We start from the raw sequence: 20073 nt of genomic DNA on the forward strand, positions 1-20073 counted from the left end.
CTGCCTGGCTTTAAGCACTTAAGTAAATAATTGTATTGATTGTTACAGGACATGCATAAGACTAAGCATATATTTAAATGTATTGTGAAATCAGGGGTTGAGTGAATTTTGCATGCAAGGCATTTTTAAATGATTAGTATATAGGAACTTACTTGTTAAGACCAGCTACAAAAGAAGCTAATGTGGCAATCAGTTTTTTGGGCAGGGCTGGGGGAAAAGGAAGAGATTTTTTTTCAAGACAGATCCTGAGAGTCCCAAATGCTTACTTGTGCCTCAGAGACTCCTCACCAGTACCAAGATTACAAAAAAGGAAGCAAGGAGGTCCACTGATCCCTGAGAGTTTAATGTGAGAGCGGTGTAAGCTCAGTGCTGCAGATAAGCCATGGGGAAATCACAGGGTGAGAGCTGAGAACTGATGGGGAATAACAACTGAAAGAGCTTTGGTTTTCCTAGGCCGGCAGGAGGTAGTTCATGCTAGGAAGCTTGCCAGCTCCACACTGATGCTGGGAGCTTTGTCTCCTCAGGACTGCAGGAACACACTTTGCAGTCAAACTGATCTGAGAGATTTTGATAGTAAAAACAGCTGTCTCGTTGCAATGATGTTTTTGTTCCATTGTCAAAATTTTGAGCTAAATCCATGAGTGGGCTGCAGCTTGTTCAAACCCTGAACTCAACACCCTTTGTGTTCCTTTGGCTTTTCTACCACGGTTCCTGGGATCTCCCCTTCCTGAGGAAAGGGCTAGGTGTAATAAAAGCTGTCAGGGCAAGGACTGGAGGCTCTCGTCCGCTGCAGTCAGAACAGGAGAGCTGCAGCCTGCCCCAAACTGCTGGAAAGGGGGGAGGAAAGAGGAAGAGCAGGGCGCAGAAGCAAAATATCCCGATGCCGCCGTGGCCAGGCTGCTTCCCCAGCGAGCAGGTACGCTGGTGGGCAGGGGTGGATGTGTGCTACCTGTGTACTGGGATGAGGCAAAGCACAGGCACCTTTTGTGCTTTTTGGCTTTTCTGCCTCCATATGGCCATGGATGCAGCCCTGCTCCCGTGGGGATGTTGGAAGGAAGAGCAGGATGGCATGTGCTGGGGGGGTTCAGCCCTGGGGACCAGGAGCTGTGCAACACCCAAGTCGGTGAGAGCAGAGGGATGCCTTGTGTGAGTGAGGCTGCTCCTGTAGCTCTGCAAGTCTTGCAGTAGTGTGTGTAAAAGAAATAAACTTCTCCCAAATATTCTTTTAAAATTGACATTTAAAAATTGACACAGGAGATAAGGTTGTGTTCAAACGCCCATGTTTTAAACCAAGAATCCCTCTTAAAAACATACAGCTAAACGTAGGTTGAGAGCATCAATCCAGATAAAGCTGAAAGCAGAAAGCACGTTGAGGGAGTACCTGCTACTAAATGAAAGCACGGCCCGGCGCAGCCCGGCAAGTTAGAAAGCGCGGGGGAGCGCCGAGCACAGCAGGCAGAGCAACGGGCTCGCTCAGGGGCACGCGTTGGTGACCGCAGCGAGAGGCTGCCCCGAGCTCCGGCCGGGCCCCGCGGCGTGCGGGAGCCGCTGGAAGCTCCTCCTCCGCCGGGCCGGGCTGTAGCGAGCGGCGGGACAGCTCCGAGGGCGCACGCTGCGAGGCGGCGGGGCCCCACGCGTGCGGTAGGTGCGGGGCGGGACGGCCGCCTGTGGGGCTGTGCGGGGCCATGCGGGGCCGTGCGGAGCCGACGGCGCGGTGCGGGGCTGCCCTGGGGCGGGCTCGCTGCGGGGAAGCAACAGGTCGGGCTCGCTGGGGACGGACCCTCGCAAGGTCACGCACCGCGGGGAAGCGCGGTCGGGAGGGGTGGGCGCTGCGCGGGGTGCGGAGCCGCCGCCCCGCTCCGCTCCGCTCCTATCCGCGGGCATGCGCGCCTGCCTCGCACATGCTCACTGCGCCCGCGGCGGGCGCGCACACTCCGCAGCGCTGCGGCTCCGGTGAGTACGGGCGGGGGAACGACAGTCTGCTGCCGTTCAGACCCCGCTGCTGCAGGCGGCGGGGTCCCGTGCGCGGCTGCCCGCGGAGATCCCGCGTTCCCGGCCGGCGCGAAGCGGAGCGGGACCCGGAGTGGAGCGCAGCGCCTGTCCCGGCACCGCCGCTTCCCGCGGGCGCGCTGCGGGGCGAAACGCGGCATCGCCTCGGGGTCCTACGGGCGCGGCTGCGGCGGGGTTAATTGGTGCGGTTATTTGATGCGCTGCGGACCGTCCGGCTTACCTTAAACCAGCTTCGGTTAGCTATTCTATTGCAAACTGAAATGTGCGTTTAAATAAAGTTAGTTATGCTCCTTTTTTGCAATTGCTCCTGTGAGGAAAATTTCTCGGGTGATTGATGCGCTTGAAGTACACTTTTTGGAGCGTTAAGTTGTGCCCGAGCGCAGCGAACAGCCTCTAACGGAAATTAGCGACGGGACACAACTCCTGTTTTCGGAAGTTTCGAACGGTGCTATGTTTTGCAGGGTGAAATTTTAGTTGTTAAATGCGTATGGTTAACCAATAAACATTTAATCAAATTTATTAACGGGAATTTTGTTCAGTATGGTATCAAATTCACGCATCCCTTGACTTTGTTCGGGGCAGTTGCAGGAGTATCGCATTGTTTAATCCTTCTTGTGGACTTGGGGATTTAGTGAGAGCCTCCTCTGTCTGCGCTGCTCTCTCCGGGAGGTTTTCCCCGAAAACATTGGGAAAGCACGACAAAATGCTTTCTGCCCACTCTGCGTGCATCAGGGGCATCTGGTCCCTAAAAGCTGGGATGTGTCTAAACTACAGCTTCTATGTATAAGCTGATGTTTTGTAGCTCCTTTCATGCATCCCACGTTGCATTGTGGTTTGTGTTACATGTTGCTACATACGAGGTAATTTTTCTACTTGTCGTTTTGCTTTGAATAAACCATTTCTTCTCTTATACGAACCTGAATTCTTAATTCTGTCTTGAAATGTAAGTCTCAAATATTATGGGCTCAAATATTACATAGAAGGAAAGGCTTACCGTACAGATGCCCTGAAAATAATTAGCGCTTGCAGCTTTGGAAACATTCCAAAATCTTTTAAAATGTATGTTGAAAATTCACTTCCAATGATGCTACAGCAAATAACTTGATTTAATTACTCTAATTTGCATCTTACAAAAAAAAAGAAAAAAGAAAAAAAATAACTTCCTGTGTGATGCAAAATTAAATTAAAATTTTGAGTCAAATCATCCAGCCAATTCTCATACCTCTGTCACTTTTACATCCCCAACCAGCAGGTCAAAACATTTGGCCTAATAACAAATGTGTACTCCTTTGGTTTGAGGCCGCAATTCTATTTTGCTTTGCTTTGTTCAGCCTCTCCCCTCAGCTCACTTTTTGTCCAGCACTACGTACAGACTCGATTCCCACGCCTCGCTAATGGTATCACCAGCATTTGGCTGAAAGGTTTGAAATGGGCTCCTGTTTCAAATATCTCACAACCTTGGCAGTATTAAATTTCATTAGAAAAGCTTCATTAGGGAGAAATAAATATATTGTTGGTAATTCCCCCTTCATCAGTAAGTCCCACATTCAGTGTTCTATGTACAGACGTATCTCAGTTGTACAAAGGGATTTGACTCACGTATTCATACGAAGACCTTGACCTCAGAATACCGTTTCGAGAATCTTGTGTGTTCCTCTGCTGTTGTCCTTCCATAGATGGCCGATGTGATGGTTTTTTTCTGAAAATAAAAATAGTTTAATTGCAAATCCTGCAAATGTTGGTGGTATGTTAAGGCTCAAGCCAATAAGGTGCCCTGCTCGAAGTCGCTGTGGCTGCGTTTGTATGTCGGTGTGTGTAGGTACACGCCGCTGAGGAAGAAAACAATTAAAGAAGTCAGTAATTTTCTGCTGTCTTCCCGAGTGTTATTTATGATGTGTAGTAGTAAAGCAGCTATTCTGAATTCAGCTATAATTCTCGTCAGTAAGATTTGTTTCTTCTGTGCCAAACTTTGCAGTAACCAGATGGCTTTAAGGTGTCTTCAGCTGGAAAGCAAGCAAGAACAGTGCTGAAGACTAATTATTCCTTGCAGTAAATTTCTTCTGTAATAAATTCACAGGTTGTTAGACTTAATCTGTGGAAATGATTGTTAAGATTACTTGTGCAGTGAAAAATGCTTTTAAAATTTTGTTCCTAAAAAAAAGTTCTTACAATGCCAGGAAAATGTTTTTGAGTTAACTTTGCCTCGTTGTAGTAACTTTTATTAGGGATGATCTCTTAAGTTGCAAATTCAGATCCTTTTCATAAACCATGGAACTCTGCAGTTTTACTATGATGAATTTAAATATATCCCGTAAGTTGAGGGCTCGTTTTCTAGATTAAGTGGGAAAATTTGTACGGCCCTTTCTGATGGATTGTTACTGCATGCACATATTCACAGCAACAGTGATATTGCTGTACTAACAATCGAGTTCTTTTCATTACATTCCACATTGCACTACACAGGACAGAAAATAGTTACAGCAAAGAGGAAAAGGTAGAAATGAGCAAAACTTTCCTTCACTTTTCTAACAAAAAGCCAGAAAGACCATCTTGACTGGGGCTGTTTTTACAAGGTCTCATCAAAAAACAATTGTTCATGGCAGCCCAATTCTTAAAACAATTCTTCATCCTTATTTGCAGATCTTAACTCAAGTAAGGATGTTTAACAAACACCCTACTTTAATCAGGTGAGGATAAGCCCCTCAATTAGGACGCAAATAGTTGCGTACCTTGGTTTTGTCTTTGGGGCCTGGAGGTGTTGCCATTTGCTGGTAGATTTGGTGCTGCCAAAGTGTTGAATCAGGAGAGATGAGAAAACAGGAATAAGGATGTAGAACTGTGCAGTCACCTTGTAAAATATTTTTGATCGCAGTGTACAAAACCAGACCCTGTTTCCTTCTTTGGCAATAAGTTGATTTACTGCTGAAAATAGTAGGAGAGAAAAATTGGATCCAAAACAGCGACTGTCACCACATCGACAGTTCCAGTGAATGTGTCACAGAATGAATATTTAATTTAAATTAATTAAAGTTATTTTCAGTCACTCTTCCTGGTAGGACTTTAATTGTATTTAAATTACTTCAAAAGTACCTAAAATGAGAAGAAAAAGATTACATGGGCATAATCCTTCCCATTTAAAATTGTTTGTCTGCGGCTGCTTAAGTCCTAGCATTAGAAGTCACCTATAAACATGTTTATTTAGCATCAGTGTTATCTGTTAGATTGTACATGGTTCATTAACATGGAGAGAATACGTTTTGTTTAATAGAGTGTGGGAGCTGCCAGAGGTCAGAAGAGGTTGTTTGCCTGAAGTCGAGATGGCATCTTGGCTTTGCTCTCATTCTGTTTGTCACCTCTGCTGTCTCCGGGAAATGCTTCATTAGGGCAGTTGTGTTAAGGCGTTTTCCCTGTGTTTCAGTGCAGAGGCTCCATAGAAAGCCAGAAGTATGCTGCAAGGCGGTGGTAAGGCTCATGGGGGAATTTTAAGGAAGATTTGTTGTAATTTGTGAAGGATTGACTTAGATGGAGTTGAATTAAGATAAACACTAGAAAGAAAAGAGTCGTAAGGGAGAGGGGAGCCTGGAATGTTGTTGTAGGGGCAAAAAGCAGCATAGCCATGAATTGTATTTTACAGAAACAGGTAGATGGGGGTTTGGTGTCTTAAAAAATTCAAAATGTTTTGTGTGCTGTTGAATTACTTTTTGTCACTGTTGTTGTGGTTGGTCACGACCGGACTGGAGATGGCTGTAGCTGGTGGTGATGCTGAGCTGAGAACCAACAGGTGAATTGGTGCCTCCGGCTGCAGGGACAGAGCAGGACTGGGCCCTTTCTGTCTCCTCTGAAACTTGCTGGGTGCTGTCCGCTCCTGCTTCTCTTAACAGATTTCTGCTGTTGGAAATGCAGAACAGTACTGGAGACACTGGAAATACCTTGTATAGGAACAGCCACGGCTTCATGTTTGAAAAGGTTATTTCAATTGCTTTAATGCTACTTATGTATAGATGCTAGCAGCCATGCGCTACACGCAGTATTCTGGGGGAGAGATGTACATGTGCATTTTTTACTAGAGCTTTTTGAAAATGTTTCTGAGTATTTCTGACAAGCTGGTGAATTTCTCATAAAAAATGGAATGGGGGTTGCTAGGGATTTTTTTTTATTTTTTTATTTTTTGCTTTGGAGGGAAAAAATGGTACATTTAATTTCAGCTAGAAAAACAGAAAATTGAATTCTATGATTTTTTATCAGGCAAGGACCTTTAGTAGATCATAACGAGAAGACATCAAATAAAATAAACGTATAGTTCATATGTAGATCCAAGTGGCTGTAGAAGATGCAATATGAATGAAGCTTACTGCAAATGTGCAGTTTTTTCAAAAGCAGAACAGTAAAAATAGGTTAAAAAAATAAACTGAACTTCAGTGTTGATTGTAAGTTGTAACTGAAATACATTGAGGATCTGGATATTGTTGTTTTTGTTTTTGTTTAAAGCCAGCCAAAACATCTATTTCTAAAGAATAGTAGGTGCTCTCAAATGGCTAGAGAGAAAACAAAAATAACTGCTATGTTGAGAAGGGGAATGTCTGGTGTAGGGATTTTTCCTTGAATTATATTCAACAAGTACTTACTCTGTTCTGTATTTTTAAGAAATTATGTGGACAGCAATTTTGTTTCTTTACCAAGGCAGTGAAAACACCAAGAATCCTTTTTATAATTTGGAAAGAATGTCAAAAGAATGAAGTAGTTAAACCTAAGTGTATTAGATCATACACTCTAAATGCATAAATAAGCATAACTGCAATCACAGAAACCAATGTTAAAACCACCAGGAAAACTCACCCACAAACCCTAATGACTTAAAGGGAATGACCTCAGCCATTGTGAAATTTGTGCCTATTTGTTGACTGACATTTTTTGTAGAAGCAGATTGCGTGTTTCACTGGGGTGTGGGATTTTGTTGTTTGAAAGACTGCTGTTGTGTTGTGTTTTTTTTTTTGTTTGTTTTTTGTTTTTGTTGCTGCCAGGTTTGAATAGAAAGAGCGAAAACAGGATTGAGGCAGGGAGAGGCTGCGTGTGCTTTGGGCCTCAGCAATTTGAAAAGCAGGTGAAGGGTTGTTATTGATGGACAGAGACTGGTAGGAATTTATAAAAGTTTGTTTTTCAGATGTTAGAAACTTCCTTGATGATAGTCCATTTCTAACTTATTCCCAAGTGGTTTTCTCTTAAGGAAATGAAAGTTTAAGGTATTTGATTACAAACCTAAGATCTTTTTGTGTCCATGTCTTTGCGTGAGTGCTGCATGAAATACCGGTGTCATTCATCTCCTCTCTGCTTTTTTGAGAGGAAATTGATGCATAGTAGAACCTCAATTTGCCATTGCTGTGACACAAACTAATAATTCAGCAAAACTGAAGCCTTCCATTATTCCAACAGCAAAAAAATTCGATGGGGTTGTTTTTAAATTAACTAGCACTACGGACTGCAAACCTGGTCAGAGCCAAGCCGCTCTGCAGAAATGGTTCCTCTCTTCTGGCTCTTCCTGGCAGTGGGCTCCTACTTTTCTGGGCAGTAATTAAAGAAGGCTCAAATTTAATTGTACCTCCTAAGCTGCAGTGACAGTTTTAAGAAAACTGGTATTTTTATACTCTTTGAAGCCTAACTCCAGACGTTTGGTCTTATGGTGCAGAAATCCTCATTTGCCACCCTTGCTTTTCAGAAGGAAAACCACGCAGCTAAACAAATAAATAAAAATCCCAAATAAGAAGAACAGTTTGGGGCTAGTCAGCCCAGATGGTAATTAGTTAACCCACAGAGATCTAATGCCTCGCTCTGTGCTGAAGAGAGCGATTTCAGAGATCAACTCGACCGGAGTACGAAAGAGTTGTATTTCTAAACAAAGGCAAGAGGACGTGGGGAAAATTTCTTAAACTCAGCAAATGCCTTAAAAAGTGGAAATGCTTCTAGGATTACTCAAGTATCCACAAGAAACAGTGAGGGGAAAGTGAAGCAAGGCATCTGAAATTTCTTGTTTTTTAAATAGGTTGAGTAAGCAAAGTGTTCTCAGGGCCCCTGTTATTTACAACTTAGTCCGTGCACCACGCAGAGATCCTCATCAGCTGCCTTAAAGGCAAGTTTCGCATCTATTGCAAGTTGTATCTTTTGATGAAATGCTTGATTCAGTTTTTTTGCCGTTTCATTGTCCTACAACTGCTTTGAAATAACTTTGATCAGTTTTGAATGTAGATCTGTATCACCAGTTCTGATTCCCCTTGCGACTGTGCTTCTGTACTGGATTACCATCATTACAGTTTAATTGTAACTCCCTAACAATTATTTAAGATTTTAATGAAAGTCCAGATGTACTTACAAAATGCTTCACTTCCAGTAAATATTGATTGTGTTAACTTCAGCTGAAGTACTGCTATGCAAATGCATGTTTCTTTCAATTTTTGTGGCTGAAACAACTCAAATATTTTATTCTTTTTTTAGAATTGAGCAATAGTTGTTATTTGAAAAGAGATCTTGTTTAACCATCCTTTATCAAACTAAAAAGCAGGTTTTTTTGATGAAGTGTAATACTTTTGTAAGTAAAGCCTTTGAACATTTTATTCACTGTGTCCAAATTTTACTTTTTTAAAAAATATATACTATTTGGTTTTATAAAACCTTTTAAAAAAATTTATTAAACTCTTTTCTTAAGAGCCGTATTGATATTATACCTCTCCACTGAGATGTAGAATTAGGAGTAAGTTAGCTTTAATGCTTTTAGCAAAATAAATCATCTCTTTCACTGTGCTTCACTGTGGGCAAATATATGGTAGATCTGGTCCTGATCTCCCTAGTTTTCAGTCATCTCATTTAAATAAGGAATGTCCCCTATTGAGAGGGAACAGTTTTAAATCTTCTGTATCTGTTGCATAAGTGTATTTTTTAAAAAAGTTTCCAATTGTAAAGGCTGTCAGTGCAAGTCAGACTGACTTCTCTAGTGTCCAAGCCTTGCAAAACAGGAGCAGGAATTGCCATGTCTCCATGCTATCTGCACTCATAGGCCTTATTAGCAACTTGGCAAAGGTCTTCTGCAGCAGTTAGCAAAAGGAAAGAAATCCAGATCCAGTGGAAGCCGTACAGCTCCCTAGGCAGGAGGTGCCACAGCCCTCGCCGTAACAGCAGATGAAACCTCCTGCACAGAGAGACCTTTGCAGTGACTTGATTCCATCCAGCATCTTCTATGACCTAATGCTCTTGGTTGTGTTGGTGGAGCTATCTCTTTAGCAGCAAAATAAGGCAGGCACCATTTTTTTTATTTACTGTTATAAAATAAACAAGATCCTAATTCTCTTTAATGTTTGTAGACTGTTGTGTAAATGTCTACTTTAGAGGAATCTAGTTTGTAATAAAATTCAGTACTCTTTGAATAAAAATCAAACTTAGGTTTCTGACCTAGAATGCACCATCCTTCAGCAGTGCTACAAATATGTGTACAAGGCAATGTATGGCTCTTCTGTTTGAAAACTTTGACAGACATTTGCTGACTCTCCTTAAAATGACTTTGCCCTCTTCAGTGCTTCTGCACCTGAAAATTTTAGGTGGTAATTTGAAAAAATCCATATTTACCTTGAACATATGATTTAATCTTGTTTGTTTGGCAACCATCCCTCCTGTTTGCTGCAGTAGATTAAGATAATTTGAGAAAGAGAAATGACTGGGATGAGAGACTAGGGAAGCAAACTGAGTCTTCTATAAAATATTTGAGATCTTGTAGAACTTATGGGCTAGATTAGTTTTGAGACAACACTTATGCCCCCCTGCAAGGTTGGGGGTAAGGAGCGGAGACGATGGTTGGTTTAGAATAAAAAGTAATAAAGGATGCTACTTCTGGAAATAGGATGCATTGATGTTAGAATCGGGTGTTTTCATTCCTACATACTAATACTGCTTCGTCCCCCCATCCTGCTGCCACAAATCAGGATTATTCAATCACAGCAGCAGTTTAGCTGTTTGCAGAGTGGGATGGTTGCTTAACAGTGCACAGAAGCATCGTGCCCTGGTTTAAGATAGGAAGTGGAAAACGAATATTATTTTGAACTTGAACTTTGTGAGCAGGCAGAAAGTAATTATCAGAGCTGGAACTCCCTGGGGGGCAGTGGGGGAGTGATGCACTGCACTTGTAAGAAGCACTGTGGGATCTTAAATATCTCGTCGTCTTTAATGCTCTGGTTTTATATTTCTGCTTTTTAATTGATCTTCCACTCCTCATTTTTTTTTGATTTGGCAAATGGAGGAAAAGGCAATTGCATGTAGACTTGGTGTTCTGTATTTATTAATAGATGCTCCTCCCTGTCTCTTGCTGGTGGGGCAGGGCTGATTTTACATCTTGGTCTTGGTGTTGCTTTCAGTTGTAAAAGGAACTCTTTCACTACCTGGGTTATTTAATAGGCTACTGATGATTAAGAGCATATAACTGTGAAGCCATTGAATTACAAATTCTGAATAAGCCACTCATGTATAAATTATTTATAAACCATAGAAGTTTATCTGTGTTGTAAAATAGAAAACAGTGTCAATCTGCAGTTATGAAATTAATATTTTGAGTATCACCTTTTTAATAAGCACATTGCTATTAAAATACTACTGTGAGCTCTTTGTAGAAAAAAAAAAAAGAAAAATGGCAGATTTCTGTCTCCATTAGTTTTTCACCATTTATTGTTGTATTGCTGTGACATCAGCAAACTGTGACCTAAGGTTATTTTTTTTTCTGCTTCTTTACAAGTTCCTCAACAAAGAACAGTCACCATTTCACATTTCCTTACAGACTGTACAGTACCTGCCATAGACATTGAAAGTATTGTTCTGTAATAAGTTAGATAATTAAACGACAAAGGGAAAAGATTTTTGCTAACTTTCTAACGTGATGCTTCTAACTATCAAATAGGATTTTTTGTTCTTGGGAAGGAGCTTCATCTTTAAAAGATATATTCATTTTTAATATAAATATAGGAAATAAAATATGTTCCTTATGATACTTCAACATGGCATCTTCTTGATGAAGTTTGCAACACTATTTTACTTCTTTATTAACAGAGTTTGGGGATTTTTATTTTTGAGTTTTAAGGCTAGCAAATTAAATCACTTTAAAAATGGGGGATGATTTATTGTAGCACAGTAGGAGAAATTCATCTTGAGATTTTAATATCTTCCACCTGGTATAGAAATAAAAAGAAAGTAGTCTTTAGCTGGTGACTAATTTGTCACTAATACTCAGGGGTTCCTTCATTACAACGCAAAGATGTCAGTTTTGAGAGAAACATACGGTAAAAGAGCCAAGTGCAACTTCCTGTAGCAGACACTTCGAAAAAGGAGAAAAATAAAGGTCTGGAAAGCAGCCGAAGCTGTGTGAAGGAAGGCTCTAAAGCTATCAATCAGGGCAAAACGATTGGGAAGGATTTTACCTGCAGGCTTCAGAGATATTCATTAGGACATGTTCAGGGGGGAAAGTCACTTGATATGGCTCCAGAGGAGGAGACTTTGCAAGAAGTAATACCTGACTGACGTTCAGTTCTCCCCAAAGTGCACGTACTGCATTCTGTCTGAGGAGGAACTGTATTGTGGTGTTGTTCAGTTTGTTTTTTTAAAGACACTGTTCACTGATGTCTTTGATACTTCATCACAGAGTTCGATGACTTGTACCCAAGACGTAGCACAGTTTAAAAGGATACTGCTAGAGAATATCTGCATCTACTGACAGCTCAAACCCAATGACTAAGCATCTCTGTTACATCAGTCTCAACAAGTCCCTTTTGCCAGCAGAGAACAATTCTGGTGTCCAGAAACTTGCATGTCTGGTGTCATCCCTCAGCTGCAATAACAAATCTTTGGTTTAGTTCCCATCCTTCCAGAACTGTGGTTTCATGACAGCCTAACTGTAAGGAGGGGAGACTGTGAGCAGCCAGAGAGGATGGGTCACAGTCCCTCTGTGTTTATGTCATATTAAAACAGACACCGTAAAACAAGAATGAGAAAGCTGGATAGAAGACATCTACTTACAATCAGCTTTAGAAACAGGACATAAGCAATTGGCTGTGGTAGCAAAGTGTGGAGCTGCGCCAGTGAGCTCTGCTGTGTGTGTTTTACCTGTGCAAGTGTTGCATAACGGGTCTGGTTTCCACTACAGGGCTGGATGCTCTCATATGCTGCAGCAGCTCTGCTTCTCTAGGGCTTTCTGTTTTATTCTTCCCTTGCTTTTTAATCCAAACGAACAGCTCACTCAGGGAGCTGTGGGCTGGCTCTGTGCTTGGCAGTTGTCTATGACAGAAGCAGCAATTCAGTGTCAGGACTTCAGCATACATGTAAGAAGCAACATTCATGACCACTCTGTGGTAATAGTGTTCAAGCAGCAGTGGAAGCCCTGCTGTCCTGCAGCTCCCAGGCGGTGTTCACACAGTTCTCTGCTTCTTGCTGGAGACTGAGCTTTAATAGTAGCTGTTCTGCAACTATTTGGAGAAATGGAAGACCTTGTATTTTGTCAGAAGCAGATTATTGGAAAGGAATGATTGATTTTGCTATGTTTCTTCAGTCAGATCACGAGGAAATAAGGAATGGATGACCAAGAAACGTTTCTTTATGCAGGGTGGGCGCTGGCCCTGTCCATGGGCTCTGACTCCTGTCAGGGGCGCCGCGCCGTTCCTCCTCCCGCGCTCACCACAGCGCTGCTTCCCGCCCTTTTTCTCCCGTCCTGCGGGGGTTGCTGCTGGTTTGAGGTGGCGACAGGGAGAGAAAGAAGGCTGACAAAGGAGGCTGTTCTGCTTCTCCTGTGTCCCACCTGAGGTAAGAGGCGATGGAACCTAAAATTAGGTCCCACCTTCTCAGAAGTCTCTGAGCTAACGCCAAGCATCCTGTGGGCATGAGTGATCCTGCACAGAAAATTGGACCTGTGCTTTCCTGATCTGTAGGGACTGGATCTTTTAAGTGACTGTTTCTACTGGGGGTGCTTTTTTCCAGGTGAATGAGAAGGGCAAGGATCCTTTGCAATGGAAGTGGGTTGAGAGGGATCTTGCTGAAAGCTTAACCTGTAGCATGTGAAGAAGACCAAGTGGTGTTAGTGTGTCAGCAGGTATTAAGAGACCCAGTCGCTGTGTTGGCAAACTAACATTTTTGGAGTCTTCTCTCTTTTTCTCAGAGACAGCCTTACATTTACGCTTTCATTCTGGGAAGTAAGTTAGAAAAGTTGTTTGAATGGCAGTGGGTTCAGGAGAGAGCTTTAAGTAAGCATTCTTACACTTATTCTGGCAAGCCAAACTCTTGCCCAAAATATTGTCTGCCATTCCACAGACAGACTGGTTGTCTTTTGTTAATTGGGCAGTGGTCCTTTAATTCTATGGTAAATAAAACCTGCCAGGCCTGTGTTATTCTTCTTGCAGCCAATTCTCTTTTGCTCAACACCTCAAGCAGAACTTGGTTTGAAATCCAATCTAGTGAGGTGCTGCCTCCCATGGCAGACATGCTATTAAGAGCCACAGATGTCTCCTTAATGAAAGGGTTTTGTTGTACCAACACGATGCTCTCTGTCCTTCCTCAAATGGATGCTTTCTGTGTTGGTGCAAATACCATTACCAGAAGAAACAGTATGGAATTTGCAATCTTGTGGTCACTGGAACATGAACTTCTGAGATTTTTCTTGGCACATAAACTCCTAAAGGTTAATGCATACTGGGCTTTTTTCAGAGTTACTGAAAATCAGGCTTTAAGTTGTACCTTTTTTTTTTTTTTAGTGCCTCAAATGGTTTATACACTCTAATGACCTCTGGAGGTACAGCTTGTATTATAATCCACAAATCAAATTTTAGTAAAGAAGAAATAGCAGGGATGTGACTTGTGGAGGCATTTTTCAGATGGTCCCTGACAGTGATTGGTGAAGCTCTTAGAGGTTGGATTATTGCATATGAAAAAGAAAAGCCAAAATTTGACTGCTTTAACTTGCAAGTTTACTGAATATAGGTAAGTTTTGCACTGAGATCTTAGCCTAAAAGTTACTCAGATATCCCTGACACTGTAAATTTGAAGATTTCCAGGCTCATTTAAGTGCTGTCAACCAAGCCTTGTGTTCAGTCCTAAGCACTTTTCACTTCTGTTAGGAAGGCCTGAAATCATGAGACCTTGGAAAAGAAACTGTATTATCCTGACATGAGTTTAAAAGAAATATTTCTTCCAGATTGTAAATGTCCAAAATATGCTGCTCAAATTTGTTCTGTTCAGTGTTAATGTATAATGGTGAAGGTAAGTGGCTGTAAAGTCAGTTTTCATGTTTAATTAGTTGTGTGTGTGATTCATGTATTTTTTTATTCTCATTCCAATTTCATGCCAGCCTTGTATTTTTATATTGCTATGAGTTTGTATTTCAAGGTAATACTTGTAGAATGATGGCTCTCAGCTTTCATGGACATACTAAGTATATTTTTGATCTGAGGATTTTAGCTCTACAGATATTGACAAGTAAGTTTTTTTTTTTAATACAGAAGAGATGTGATCCAGTTGTCTTTAACAATGCATGTAATCTCACAAGAGGAAAACCCTATTCTTATCCATTAAAAGCTTTACAGTTAAAGAACTGTGTGGTGAAAAACCTGCCAAGATTTCTTCTTTACAATAAAGATGACAATGGTCAGTTGCCTGATGAGGAAATTTTTTTCTCTACCATTCTATGGAGCAGCTGAGCTGATGAAAGTCTAGCTGTTGGCAGCATCTAAGATGAGATGCTTTCAAGTACCCTGTAGCCAGCCTCTATGTTCACTGATACTAAACACCTGCAAGCAATCCCCACTAATTCCTAAACACTGTTTCATTTTCTTGATATCCAGTAGAGCTTTTTGTCTCTCTCTAATTGCAGTAGTTGACTGCTAAGGTAAATGCATGACCTGAAGTAAACCTGCAAAGCAGTTGTGTACCCCTGCAGAAAGGACAGTGCGTACACATACCCAACATAGATGTCAAGAATTGCTGACTCAAAGTCTGCGTGTTTCTAGGGAAGTAGAAGTAGCTATCACCTAAGTAGAGAAGTGATTTGGTTACAATGTCCTACTTGGCATTAGAATGGTCACCTTGTGAGCAGTGAGGCTGTCTATTAGCAGTTGTGTTGGTAGACTGCAGGTATGGTATCAAGACTGGATTAAGTTAAGAGCTGCATTGACATCGAAAGGGGTGACCTTCTCAGCCTTGCTGTGTTTGTTTCTCCTTCCCTGTGCTGGTGTACCGATCATGCTGCGAGTCATCAGCTCGCTGATCTAGCTGAAAAGAAAACCAGGAAAAAAGCCAGCTGCTCTTCTGGCTGACAATGGATTCATGCGGCTGCAGAAGTCTGCAAGAGCTTGTGTCTGAAGAAAGGAGAAAGTAGGGTTGTATCTTTGGTCAGATGCGAGGTCTTTGATTTTTAGTCATTTGAAGCTGGTCAAATGCTGAGATGGATGATAGTACACTTTTGCTGCTACCCTTGATAACTGAATTTCAAGGCAACAGTTTGGGAAATAAATGAATTTACAAAGTGTAGTCAGCTTAACTGATGAGGATTAATCAGCTTGATGCTTTTTTATATAGATATAGATAATGTATAATAATATAATCTATAATAATAATATTGTCTATTATATATAATAATAACAATATTATCTATAGATATAGATAATTTATATATAGAGATATAGATAATGATGTAATAATATGTTAATATATAAAATTACATCACTTACCTGGCTTGGATTTCCAATGTGTGAAGTCTTGTTCTGTTACTTCTTCCTGAGGACACCTTCAGGCAGATATTTTTGAAATGTGCATCTTGGCATATCCCAGAGGAGATTCTGAGCAAGATGTGAAGGTTACCACTGCTTTCTTTAAAGAGAAGCTGGAGGAAGGTCATGTTTACATGTTGAAATTATAAAAGCACTTGCTGCATTGGGAAGAAGACAGGTATGATTCCCTCCAGGCACAGGCTAAGAGAAAAATTTTCAGTGAATAATAGTAAATAGAAGGATCCTGATTACATTCCAGTTTTGGATCTTATCAGAAGTGCCTTCCTCAAAGTCCCACACATCTTAGTAGAACAGCAGTGAGAATTAGGAGTCCTTAATTCCTGCGTTTCTGAAATCATTCGTGCTTTGGATGCTTAAAAACCTCACTGAAATGAGCTATAACAATCTCATTTTTGGTTGCAATTTATACAACTTGGAAATTATATTTTAAATTAGGATTAATTTTCCCACCAAGTGAGGTTGACTGACTAGCTATTTTAATTATTGAATGTAGGTTACATATCTACAAGAAAAACTTCTCTCTGACAAAAGCATATTATGTCTTGGCTCTTAATAATAACCAGCTCAACTTTAATTTCACAGCTTGCTGCCAACAGCTGCCTTACTAAGACATAGTACTCATATTAAATGAAATTTCATGAAAAAAAGAAAAAGGAAAACTCAGTTCCAGCTGGATTGAAAATGCAGTTGGAGCACTTCTATCCTGCATATAAAGCTGCCATCCACATAAACATTCCAAATTATTTTTTCATTTTTAATAATGAGGATCAGACCTTTTCTTATTATTGAGGCAAATGTAAGCTATTAGAAGCATACAATTTCATTCAGAATCCATTAGTTATTGAATCCTGTCCAAAATTAAGTATTTGAAGTGTTTTGGGAGAAACTCACCTTTTAGTTTCAAGATTTTGACAACCTACTTGGATGAAAACCCTGAAATGAGCAGACCACTCTAGTCCTGCTTGGTAGCTCTCGGATGCATTAATTACATCATTTTCTCTTGGAGCTGCTGCTCATGTATTGTTGAAAGCCCTGCAGCTGATGAGTGCTTGCCCAAACTACCAACAGGAATCTCAGTTAAATTATCGCACAGCCTCTCTGCACATGGAAAAGATTAATTCTCATAGCCACAAACAGAACGAACACTTTGTACTTACAATCATAATGTAAGTTCATGCTGAAGTACAGTGCCAGTAACCAATTCCTTACCAATAAATTCACAGTTCTAATAATCATGTGTTTTTACAGCATCTTGATACCAAAAGGATGAAAGAAGCATTGATTTGTTTAGCTTTAGGTCCCATCCCTTGTTGTTCTTCCTCTCCCTTTGCTCCCCATGAGCTCAAAAAAGCCATATATGAGATGAAACTCAACCATTGTCATATAGTCCACAGCAGGGAAGGGCACTTTGCAAAACCACGGAAAGGAATATTTTAACCAATAGAAATGACAGGAAGTGTTGTGGGCAGACAGAGCACAAACATTAGAGCCTGCTTTGGCCAGGAGTCGATATCTACCTGTTCAAACTGCCGTGAAGTTCTTAAGTGATGGTAAAGGCATTAAAAGTTAAAAATTCAACATGTTACACTGTACCTGCAGCAGTATCTGTTTGCTACTGTATGGGAAAGTTTGTTGAAGGCAATGCTGGTCTTTACCAAACATGGTTAAGAGTTCAAATAGCAGCATTAGCTCAAGACACTGGAGTCAAGAGGTATTGATATGAGAGTCTGATGAAGCAGTATGCATTACATAGTAAAGGTGCCTACAGTGGTTGCATTTTGCCTTTAGGAAGATGAATAATGCTCACAGAAACATTACTGCCCTATAACAGAGCTTTTGGTAAAGTTAATTTTGTTCCCAGACCTCTGTAAAGGCTTCTTGTCCTATTGCAGGCATGTGCTGAGATGTTGTGTAACATGATGTAGTCCCTAGCACTGTCAGGATTAATCTCCCAGTAGTTTCCAGCGTTGTAGGATGGCTGATGGCAGTGTTGTAGAATGGCATCAAAACTCAGGACAAGGTTTTTGAAAACTAGAGGGGACAAAACAAACTTTACTGAAGCTACTTTGAAAGGTGTTTCATGCTTCAGGCAGTATTTGGTGACTATTGTACTGCAGCAGCAGAGGAGGACCCAGCCCCACACTATGTGGAACTGAAGCACTGCCTGCCTCAGAGTATTTATTTCTCATGACTTGAGGAAAGTGTGTGGAAAAACAGGGTATGCACAGGATACAAAATTGCCGTGGACAGGTAATGATTGTGTTACTAAGTAAGCCAAATATTTGTTTTTTGCCTGCTTTGAGGCAGCTCAGTAATTCCTCACTGCTGAAACATTCTACTCCAAAACCTGGAAATCCTGCTTCTGATTAAACAAATCTTTTTTTCAATAAGAATCTCAGGCTTTCACCATCATAAGTATTTTTTCAGTTCCATCTCATACTAGTACAATGAAATAATTATTAGTTGCACTTAGGCACTTACATCCATCAGAACTAGCAATTATTTAGGGAAAAAAAACCAATTTGAAATGCTGAAAAAAGCCCTGTATGCTATTAGAGAAAATCCTTTTCTGGTGTTAGTCTTACTTTAAGATGCCTTTTCCTAACATTATTGTCACCTTGAACTGTACTTTGTTTGCTTGTTTACTGCTGTCTGGATTCTATGAAGCAGAGATTAGAGCCAATATTTTAAGCAGCACTTATTACTAGCAAAAGAAGCAGAAAGTGTTGGGAAGAGAAGAGAATGTGAACATGATTTTATATTCAAAAACATGTTTCTGGCTTAGGTTTTTTTGGAAAGGGAAGGTCCAAAAAAATGTATTGCAAAGACAGCATTACTTTATGTCTTTGTAGATGGGCATGGCAGAATAAAATACACATCTTTTCATATATATTGGAAATATTTTTTAAAAAGAATGATTATCTAAAACTATTCCCAACTCTAATATTTTCTCCCACATCTAACATAAAGTGCAAACCTATTTCTGACATTTGATCTATACTGTCCATAGGTCTTTTATGTACACAGAGGGATTTACTGCTATGTAATCAAGCTCCTGAAGAAAAACGTTGTCCTTTTACTCACAAGGGATGACTGTAATAAATTAAAATGGTTTCCCATTAGCTTTCCCTACTTAGCTGAACCACTTAAAATTACTTTGGACTTTGCCCTTGTCTGACCTCCTCACCTTTGCTCAAACATTTCTGTTTCCAGGAGTGCAGCAATGGTCCTAGAGCCTTACTTCTCTGAATAGTTACAAATCATTTCAGTCTGGAAGCAAAGCACCAAGGTGGAGCCCATTTGGAGTTAAAAGAAATGTTTAATGGTTTTAAAAGCCTAATGCCCTGTCTAACTTGAAGACAATCTGTGGTATCATAGGTTGCTGTTCGTATTAAGAGATGATTGTGGCTTATTTGCATGCATATTTTTCAGTAAGACAGTGTTTGCAAATTGAAGATAGGTTTGGGTATTATTTGTTTTATTACTTCTTCAAGATTTTTTTGGCAATAATGGCTTTACCAGCTTTTAGACAAAACTGTAGAATTGCCATGAGCAAAACTCTGAGGGTTGTTCGAACAGAGAAATACATATTAAAAAGCATATGTGAGGCACTCTGTTCCTTTGCCTATTAAATGCAACTATAATAGTATTGATTTACAAAACAAACTGCATGTCTATAGCACTTGTTCTGTCAAACATTCAACTGTAGTTTTATAACTGATAGAATGTAAGAGTTAAATTGCACACATTAATCAGCTGTGCTAAAGTAAGCAAAATATATGCAATTCAATACTGAATTGTCAGTTTTAGTTAAAAAATAAATTTTTTACTAAGTCTTAAGTCTTGTGTCCTCCCATCTGTTGCTTCTCTTTGTATTCATGTTCTAAATTCAGTTTTTGCACTTGTTACTGGTTTGGAATAGTAACTTAAAGGTGATTCAAGATTGGCTCAGTGCAGTGTTGCAATCTGAAGTGCCATAAAGATGTTGCTCTTGCAAAAGTGGGACAAATATCTGACTTCAGAGGCACTGCTGGTGGAGAGTCCCTGTAAGTGACCATGAGCATGCACTCCCTGATAGATGGTGTGCTTATAAATGCTTACAAATTAATGGTTTATTTTATAGACAATGAAATTGGACAGAACTCCAGCTGTGTCTCAGCCACCCATGTCAGAGACAAGTAAATACATTAGGGAGAGAATTGACCAAACATTTCAGAAACCGTTGTGCTTATGGAAAGGTAGTAACTGAAAAACAAGCTCAAATGGC

General features: G+C 40.6%; 1 protein-coding gene across 8 annotated transcripts in view; it reads left to right on the forward strand.

Annotated features, from left to right (window-relative positions):
• The first annotated feature begins 1277 nt into the window (after window positions 1–1277).
• The window catches only part of EYA2 (EYA transcriptional coactivator and phosphatase 2), a 93274-nt gene continuing 74478 nt past the window's right edge, over window positions 1278–20073 (forward strand). For 2 of the 8 annotated variants that reach the window (XM_090152151.1, XM_090152142.1), the window contains exon 1: window positions 1696–1953. In XM_090152151.1, the coding sequence (XP_090008277.1) occupies window positions 1883–1953 (71 nt within the window). In that variant the 5' untranslated portion in view covers window positions 1696–1882. Of the gene's footprint in view, window positions 1642–1693; window positions 1954–12735; window positions 12832–13775; window positions 14002–20073 lie in introns of those variants that run through there. The other 6 variants (XM_090152149.1, XM_090152150.1, XM_090152143.1 and 3 more) reach the window with 5 other exon arrangements.

This window comes from Phasianus colchicus, chromosome 17 (assembly GCF_987193195.1).
Source record: "Phasianus colchicus chromosome 17, bPhaCol1.hap1.1, whole genome shotgun sequence".
In the NCBI taxonomy this organism is placed as follows: domain Eukaryota; kingdom Metazoa; phylum Chordata; class Aves; order Galliformes; family Phasianidae; genus Phasianus; species Phasianus colchicus.